Genomic DNA, 10000 nt, shown 5'->3' with positions numbered 1-10000 from the left:
TCGCTTTCTTTCTCTCTCGCTCTCTCACTCGAACACTCAATTCCTGTCTCTCTCTCTCTCTCTCTCTCTCTCTCTCTCTCTCTCTCTCTCTCTTTCTCTCTCTCTCCATCGTCTGATGCCAGACAGCCTAGGCTACCTTCCTTGGAGCACTCGACATGAGAAAAGACCACGGTCGATACAGAGAGAGAGCCACAGCCCTACAGTAGAACTAGCTCACAGTAGTGGCGTCGGGTATCAATGAGAAGGTCCCTTTGGAGGAAGTCTCCTGCATAGGCTTTCCTTTGACCAGTTATGACGACAGCGCTGCTGATCACGCTTTAGTGTAGCTGTGGTGTGGTGTGGTGTGCTGCTGGCTTTAGTTTAGCTGCGTTCTGGTGTGGTGTGGTGCTGGCTTTAGTTTAGCTGCGTTTTGGTGTTGTGCTGGCTTTAGTTTAGCTGTGTTCTGGGGTGGTGTGGTGTGGTGTGGTCTGGTGTGGTGTGGTGCTGGATTTAGTTTAGCTGCGTTCTGGTGTGGTGTGGTGCTGGCTTTAGTTTAGCTGCGTTTTGGTGTGGTGCTGGCTTTAGTTTAGCTGTGTTCTGGGGTGGTGTGGTGTGGTGCTAGCTGTAGATTAGCTGTGTTCTGGTGTGGTGTGGTGCTAGCATTAGTTTAGCTGTGTTCTGGTGTGGTGTGGTGCTAGCATTAGTTTAGCTGTGTTCTGGTGTGGTGTGGTGCTGGCTTTATATTAGCTGTGGTCTGGTGTGGTGTGGTGTGGTGTGGTGCTGGCTTTAGTTTAGCTGTGTTTTGGTGTGGTGTGGTGCTGGCTTTAGATTAGCTGTGTTCTGGTGTGGTGTGGTGCTAGCATTAGTTTAGCTGTGTTCTGGTGTGGTGTGGTGCTAGCATTAGTTTAGCTGTGTTCTGGTGTGGTGTGGTGCTAGCATTAGTTTAGCTGTGTTCTGGGGTGGGGTGGTGTGGTGTGGCGCTGGCTTTAGATTAGCTGTGGTGTGGTGTGGTGTGGTGCTAGCATTAGTTTAGCTGTGTTCTGGTGTGGTGTGGTGTGGCTTTAGTTTAGCTGTGTTCTGGTGTGGTGTGGTGTGGTGTGGTGTGGTGCTGGCTTTAGTTTAGCTGTGTTCTGGTGTGGTGTAGTGCTAGCATTAGTTTAGCTGTGTTCTGGTGTGGTGTGGTGTGGCTTTAGTTTAGCTGTGTTCTGGTGTGGTGTGGTGTGGTGTGGTGTGGTGCTGGCTTTAGTTTAGCTGTGTTCTGGTGTGGTGTGGTGTGGTGCTGGCTTAAGTTTAGCTGTGTTCTGGTGTGGTGTGGTGTGGTGTGGTGTGGTGTGGTGTGGTGTGGTGCTAGCATTAGATTAGCTGTGTTCTGGTGTGCTGTGGTGTGGTGCTGGCTTTAGCATTTTGGGTGGACCAAGCAGAACGGATTGCTGAGAACATCCCTTCACATCGCACATCCCTTCAAGTCACTCATCAAGACACATCTTGTTAATGACATGCAAGCACAGACACACACACACACACACACACACACACACACACACACACACACACACACACACACACACACACACACACACACACACACACACCCTCTCCAGCACATCCACACACCCCAACCACACACACAGCTGTGTCTTCCAGGCATGCCTTTGATGATAAGAACCAAGAAGATGAAGTAGTCGAACGACATTCTAGTTGAAAGTGTCAATGATGGGAAAGGGCGAGCACAAAGCAAAAATAGGGCACACACACACACACACACACACACACACACAAACACACCTAAAGATACACACACACACACACACACACACACTTAATGACACCACCAGCAACTAGGTTTAGATTAAGTGTGGTGGGTGTAAGAATGTACTAGTACCTACACATGTACAAACAATAAACAGTAATTGATTATAATAAGCAACGGGAAGTGCAGGTCTTCATGCTTCCATCTCTTCATCGTACTCACACACACACACACACACACACACACACACACACACACACACACACACACGTATCTTCATTTCATATTCAGATTCCAGGTACTTACTTGCAACGTTGTGTCAAAAACAACCAGCTTGGAACTTGTGGGAACGATGTCGTAGCACTTGTGGGATTTCATAAAGCGTGTGTAAATGTCACTCTCAGACTCTTCCACAACTGCCAGGAGACACACAAACACACACACACACACACACACAAAATGTTGTCATCACAACAAATATACGTCATTGTCATTGTTACATACATACACAGACAGAGACAGCGACAGACAGAGACTGACAGACAGACAGACTGACCGACAGACAGACAGACAGACAGACAGACACAGACAGAAACAGACAGAAACAGACAGACAGACAGAAACAGACAGACAGACGGACAGCTCATGAAACATGTCACGCGAGACAACACCATTATCAGAGAATAGCTCTTCGTAGGGGGTCCTGCCTAACGTGTGGGCGTGATGACTCACAGACCAGGCTCCTTTAGAGGGTTCAGTGGGGAGCTATTCAGTGGTGCGCACTGCGCAGCTAAATGCTTCTATTCTGGTCTGCTCCGAGAGCTAAGACCAGCTCAGACTGAGGCTCAAACGTTGAGCATCTGAAGCCTTTTCGTGGAAATAAGACCCCTAAGAATCTTTCAGCTATAATGGCCAGACACAACAACAACAAGCCTGCCTCCAATATACTGCACTGCAACATCCTTCTGACAGCCCCTGGATTGAAATGCTAATTGCTAACATCACAATATTGTTATGTGATACATTTGGTAATGTCCAATCACGCGTCCTCGGCCAGGGAGCCGTATCACACCGATCATGAGGAGTATTCCCTCTGTTCCAGCGAGAGGAATGACCAAGGGACACGGGGAGGAGTGCAGTGTGCCTTACTGATCCCCCCGCTCCGGCCCATCCTCTCCTTTGAAGGCTTTCCTGCTGGACCCCGGGGAAAGGACATGTGGGCGTAGAGGGGGCGGAACTCTCTAGAATGGCCACGCTCCTGTTTTCTGTCACAGAGCTGGCGCTTCGGGGTGGACACAGGCTGCTTAAAGGAGAGAAAGGGGGCGCCAAGCCGAGTCTGCCGTGGTGAACCTGCTGAACTGCCTGCAGGATTCCCCCCTCTCTCTTTCACCCTCCCTCCCTCTCTCTCTCTCTCTCTCCCTCTCTTCAGCTCTGCTCTCATCCTCCTAGCCTACCGGTTGCCATGGCGATTCTCACGGTCATGTTTGGGATACACTAAGTGGCTCCTCAGTAAGACAACCAGACGACAGGAGCCATTTGTTAGCACGTCTGGATGGCAGCTCAAAAAGAGTGTGTGTGTGTGTGTGTGTGTGTGTGTGTGTTCTTGAACCGAGGAACAACTCAGACACAGAGGCAGACACCCTGAGCGGCTTTTAAATCTTACATCAACGTCCGCCTGTCTTCACAGAGCATCACACCGTCACATAGTGATTGATTGACAGATAGCAACCAATACCCAAATAGTGCTTCCGTTAGGCTCTGTAGTCTTCCAGTATTCTGGTATAAAAAAAACTACAAAACGTCAACACCTTACTATTACTACAGTGCGGAGCTGACAGACCTTCATATCACATATGCCAGATTATCAGGTGAATAGCTGATTGGAGGGTGTGGAATTAAATACAGGGTAACCCCCTCACCCAAACCTTACTGAAGGCTGTCCACAACAGGGAATTAAGAAATGAAAGACTCATCTAATAAAGGTTAAATTACAGGATTCAAGTATGCGGGCTGAACCATTTACATACACACAGATCTAACAGGGAAACAAACCTAAATGATGTCTTTTTGTCAAGCTTTGGATTGGTAGGTTGACTAAACTTTCCCCATGTTTGAGTTTTTTTATGTCTTAGTCAGCCAAAAACAGCAATGCAATATTTTGCTTGCCTATCGCTGAACTAACAAAACAGATCTCATGACCACGGCCCTACGCAGAACTATAACAAAAGCCAAACCGAAAGCTTATAGTCTCTGAATATTTGGATTTACCACAAACACAGGGCCAAGCCCCCTGGAAAGGCTCCACGACAGCCATTCAGCACGCTGACTCACAACAGAATGGGCCTTTTGTTGCTAGGAGAGACCAGATTTTTCACGTTTTGTTGCCACGGAATGCCACAGCTCAGTTGGCTGAGCACTTAATCTTATATTTCACGCAATGCAATGATAATATGTCTGAATATTAATGTTGAAGCCAGTTGGAAAGAGTTTAAACCAGGTCAGATGCCCTATTATTTAGCAGAGGCTAAGCTAGCGAGAAAAGCTCATTACTATCATTTTCCTGTCTAAAATAAGCCCTGCGCATAAGATGGGCATTAAACGGTGTATATCATGAGAACAGTGACAGAAATATGCTTTAGCAGGAGGAGGAGCGCTGTTGTATTTATTTTGAGGGGAGGGGGGATTCCCTCCTTATTGAAGTCACTGACGTTTCCATTAGCACAAAGCCAGGCAGCCTTGAAACAATTAGGGAAGTGCCGCTTAGAGGAGAGAGAGAGAGAGAGAGAGAGAGAGAGAGAGAGAGAGAGAGAGAGAGCGAAAGAGAGAGAAAGAGTGAGTATGCAACCGAGGCAACTCTTTCAAACTGTGGTGATACAATCCCTGATACCTTGAAAGCACAGACTTTACTGAACTTCAGCAAGAAGTGCAAAATTGCACGTTACATTATGTATTGCACCACCATGTCTTGCTGCCTTCTCCAAAAGCTTACATAGTAAGGGGATTAATAAATAAACCCAGACACTTTATGCTCTCCCTAAAAAGGCCAATTAGGCACCGGAGAAGTCTGCTACACATCCTTTTACACACCCTCCATCCCTCAAGAAAGTCTTTTAGATTTGATAAGGACACGGTTAAAGCTAAAAAGAAAACTGTTACAGTGAGCTAAATATCACTGAAAGAAGTGTTCAATGGAATGCTCCAGTGAACGGTTTCTCTCATTCTCCCATGGCGATAAACGGGGGATTCATAACAACAGCCTGGAGAGCAGTTGCGTCATCCTCGGCTATGGACTTGCCACGTGGTGTGGTAATGTAGCCTGTTTCCATAAACTACCGGTAGGCCTAGAAATGTAAGGAACTGGGCTTTAACTGTGCCTGACAGGTCTCATCCTATGGTTTTGAAAAGCCTTTTATGTGGGACTGTGTTAAAGACATGTTTTTGTGAATGGTGAGTATTATTTTTTGTTTATTGTGCTTGCTTAGAAGAGCGGTTGATTTTGTTGTGCATCCCAGCCTCCATGTGTTATCCCCTGGAAAGTTAGCCTACAATGAGGAGCCAGATCATAGGTGGGACGGCTGTGTGTGTGTGTGTGTGTGTGTGTGTGTGTGTGTGTGTGTGTGTGTGTGTGTGTGTGTGTGTGTGTGTATGTCCCTGTGTGTTTGTGTTGTGTAGCAGAGCCAGGCGTGTTTTTTGTTGAAAGTGCATCCTTTGCCTCTGACATTTAAAAAGGCTTCTCCCTCTTCTTCTGATCATTATATTCACAACCAGAGGCCTGGGTGTTGTGTGGGGTTCTTCTAAGTTCCTATGCTCCATTCTGAATGTCACGGCAATAAGTTCCAGGGTAGGCCTATCAGCAGCAAAATGGGGGAGACAAAGGACGCTTTCTAATTTAAGGTACATACGTTATGAATATGCTTTGCCTTTTAAACGATTTATTTTGTATTTAATATTATAGTAGGGATAGGGATATCCTCGCGGTTCCACGCGTAGCATCATGGACTTGCCCGGCCCCAACCACTTCACATAAGTTACTCAAGAAGGGACCTCTCTGTTAACTTAACCTCGGTAGGGACTAGGTATAATTAAAGCAACCTAGGAAATATTAAGTTTCATTAAGTAAATTATACTAAAGTAGCATTAACGTCCCTCTAATCTCAGACAGAAAAGTCATGCCGGGTCTAGCCTGACCCTGCTGGTCCTGGAAGAATTAGACGAAAAAGCATTGGGTTTTTTTTTATTGGCAAAGTGGCAAGCCAGCTAGATTGCTAATTAAGCAAGTCAGCTACTAATGAGAGACTTGTATATAAAAGGCAGTCGAATGATGTATCCGCACTGGCTCGGAGGAATAAGTGCAGATGACGTGACAGGTTTTAAAAAAAAAAAAGAAGAAGAAGAATCATGCCGTCTGTTCACTTACCTTCATCCTCGAGGTCAAGTTTCTCCAGCATGCCTTCAACAAGACCGGGGACCTGTGAGCGAACGACAAACAGGGAACACAGTCAAGATCTGGTGGGATCTCTCCGCCTCTGCCCTCACTCCTGCCACGGACAATACCGTCGGGCAGGCGGGCTGCACTGACACCAGAAGCGACTAGAATGTGACAGCCCTGTGTCCGGCGGACGACGAGCGAGAGTTCAACAGACGTGCAATTGCGTTGGAAGGTATATTTAAGACAAGCTCCCTCCGCTAGAAACAAAAGACCTGTTCCAATGCGGAAACATTAACGTCTGCGTCTGCTATGAAACTTGCTTCAACTGAGCGAGCGAGTCGCCTCTTCGCCGTTCTGTGCAAGCGCAGGATGGGAGTCCAAGCCGGGGTTGTGTCTATAACCAAGCACAGCTGATCGCCCGTTTACAAAACAGTACTCCGGACTGATGAACATGTGAGAAGAACGATGCTCGTTGAATAGCTTACAACAAAACTCCCCAAATGCATGGCGATAACACAAGGCAATGTGTATTCGTACGAAATTGAGCATTCCAATTTACTGCAGTCGCAAAGAACGTCGTAGTATGAAAACACGCGTACCTGCGCAATTTCGACGATCTTCACCTCCAGTGGATGGACTATGCTGCAATGAAAACACTGCTCGTCAGCCTGTTTGCGATATGGTATAATGCTGCTTGACATACACGTGTCTTACATCCACTACCTGTTAATAGCGGCGCACTTAAATGTGCAAAATGAAACTATAACTTCAGGTTACGAATCAACCAATAGAGATCGAACATGTGTCTTGACTGTCAGGCTTGATGTTATTCATGATCGTTCCTTCAGAGGCGCCGAAAATCCCAGACCTCGCGCTACACTGACCCACCCACCTCAGAGGAAATCCTCTCTCTACCATATTAGGAAAACCCCAGCATATTTGTGTTGCCTAGCAGCTAGAAGCCGCCAATGACGGGATCCCTGAGTTCAGTAATTGTGCTTGGTTGGTCTCTAGGTACCCTTTTAGCCTGGTGAAAGCCATTGGAGGAATATCTTATTAGCCACTTTGCATGTTTGTCAACATTACGCAAATGCTACAGGCTTCCGATATTGTGTCTCACACAGAAGCGTCACTAAAGCGGTCAAGTCCATTGCACGAAGTGCTGAAAGGTTGCATTGCAGGGTCCCCTTGATACGATAGAGATCTGCAGTGCTTCGTCATGGGCATTGCAAAGGAAAGCAACTGGCTGGGCTCATTGCAGGATTTTTAGACAGCTTGAAAAACGAAGCAGGCAAATCCAGGGTTAACAGTAGAAGAAAGGGTAGGGTAATTAGTTCCCTCCTAGTGCAGTACATAGCTGGCTTTTTGAAGGCCAGGGAGACCGACCAGAGCACCCAAATTCCAGAAAGATGAGTCAGTGGGTGTGGCAGGCAGGCATGGGAGCTGGGGTCAAAAACAAACCAGCACCACTTCATATAGGGAGGGAGTAAACAAGGTCTGCAGTCAGTGCTGGGAACAGTTTTTAGGCCACTGCCTGCCTCTGTGTTTTGTGTGACATTGCCATCAACTCGACGATTACTCATGGGCCCATATTTAAATATGGTTTTGTTATGGTTTAAGTATTTAAGTGCTTAAAGGCACCCAGTGCAACTTTCGAGGCTTAAAAATAAACATTCAATTTCTAGTCTTTTTTACACGTAGTAAGTTTCAATAACTCCATACCATTACATACCGACATTCAAGCAGCAAAGATGAGATGTCGTTGTGTGGTGAGAACTGATAGAAAATCGATAACAACAACAATCGCCGCCATTTTCTTTATTTTTTGTAACATACAATAAATAAAGCAGGCTTCCAGTCAATGAAAAAATGGCTTCTCCCCACCGGCGATTGTTGTTGTTTACGATTTTCTATCAGTTCTCACCACACAACGACGTCTCATCTTTGCTCCTTGAATGTCGATATGTAATGGTATGGAGTTATTGAAACTTACTACGTGTAAAAAAGACTAGAAATTGAATGTTTATTTTTCATTGAATGTTTACATAAAGTTGCATTGGGTGCCTTTAACTTAAACCATAACCAGCTTACAAAACATTCGTAAAAGACATTGGAAAACAGATACATATTATTTTGCTGAATCATATCATTTAAATATGCCGGTGCTGATTCAGTGGCTGTTCTATAAGCCAGAGTGAGGGTTTCAAATTGAATTACAGCAGCGACAGGGAGCCAGTGAAGGGTGAGGGGAAATAAACTGCCAAATGAAGCCGTAATTTAAATGCGATGGAAATCTAGCGGTAAAGCTATTGCACTCTGAAACATGATCTAATTTCATGATGGAAGTTTCACAGCTGTCATTGAACATCCACACATGGTTAATATGAAGTTATTTTCCTGTCAGGAAAAATAACATTTCTATTGGTTAACCACGCGAGACAGTGGGCCATGTGTGTATGAGGGGACGTCTTGAAAAGGGGGGGAAAGGCATTTATGACCTATTCCTGACCCCATGGCATGGTGCATGATCTCAATTTGAACCTTCTAATGTAAAACATCTCATATTATCCACCTTTAGGGTGTTTAACCATGCAAAAAACACTTATATCAGTATATCTGCATTCTATTACCTCTGCATTCTATTACCATCTTTCAATCTTTCATTTCTAAAAACTATTAAATTATAAAAAGCATTAAAAAATTACTTTTAAAGTTATCCACCTCACTTTCTTCTCTATCTCTAGCTCCCTCCCTGTCTCTCCACTTTCTGTATCACACACTCATTAAATAAGCCACACTTCCAGGCTTTAGAGAATTTCCTGTCACCTAAGGACCGTGCCCAGCTGGAAGATAGTCCCAAGGTACAAAAAGGTCATCCCTGTCAGACCATCCCAGTACCTGTCTAGTCCCACTCCAGATCCCTGCATAGATGGTGTGTGTGTGTGTGTTTGTGTGTGTGTGTCACTCCAGACACCTGCACATACTCTAGTGTGTGTGTGTGTGTGTGTGTGTCACTCCAGACCCCTGCACAGACGGTGTGTGTGTGTGTGGGTGTGTGTGTGTGTTTGTGTGTGTGTGTGTGTGTGTCACTCCAGACACCTGCACAGACTCTAGTGTGTGTGTGTGTGTGTGTGTGTCACTCCAGACCCCTGCACAGACGGTGTGTGTGTGTGTTTGTGTGTGTGTGTGTGTGTCACTCCAGACCCCTGCACTGGCGGTGGCTTCCTGAAGAGCCCAAGGTGACACTTGCAGCCAGCTGGGAATGTCTTGAGAGACCAGAGAGACCAGATCAGACTATCAGCAATGCACCAAAGCAACACAGAGAGACGGATCCACTCTTAACCTCAAGGGTCCAACACAGCCAATCATAAATAAATTAATAGTAGTCTCCAACTTTAGCCTCTAACATCATGAGCTTAAATATTTCACAGTCTAGTGATGTTTGGGGGCTGTACAAATTTGAATTCAGGCATGGGAAAGTATCAGTGAGTGAGCCTAAATCCATGCCTTTTCATCTTCTAATGGATCATCAATGGAAGCATCATTGCAATAATTGCTCATTTAAACGCGGTAGAGAGCTAGGGACAACTTGTATTCTTTAAAGTCCCCCTGCGCAGGTAAATGCCTACTTGTGAAATGGAGCACGCTTCTACTATAGAGCCGGCCATTAATCTCTTTCCAATTGTCAGCGAATTCCTGACAGTGTGAAAGGAGAGAGCAGGATTCGCCAACTACAGGAGAGAGTGCTATGTCAGGGTCAGGCAGGTTAAACAGCCAGTCGGCATTCCACCCACACACCTGACACACACACACACACACACACACCTGACACACACACCTGA

At 45.8% G+C, this 10000-nt stretch overlaps 1 protein-coding gene across 1 annotated transcript in view; it reads right to left on the bottom strand.

The window, feature by feature from the left end:
• Window positions 1-10000, bottom strand: part of LOC308378023 (5'-AMP-activated protein kinase subunit gamma-1-like) — a 42712-nt gene that overhangs the window by 18335 nt on the left and 14377 nt on the right. The window contains exons 3-4 of the mRNA XM_080854823.1: window positions 6147-6198; window positions 2036-2145 (exon numbers count right to left, since the gene is read on the bottom strand). Coding sequence (XP_080710949.1) covers window positions 2036-2145; window positions 6147-6198 — 162 coding nt within the window. The remainder of the gene's footprint in view (window positions 1-2035; window positions 2146-6146; window positions 6199-10000) is intronic.

Source organism: Sprattus sprattus, assembly GCF_963457725.1.
Source record: "Sprattus sprattus genome assembly, chromosome: 17".
NCBI lineage: Eukaryota > Metazoa > Chordata > Actinopteri > Clupeiformes > Clupeidae > Sprattus > Sprattus sprattus.
This window is presented reverse-complemented; position numbering and strand designations above follow the sequence as displayed.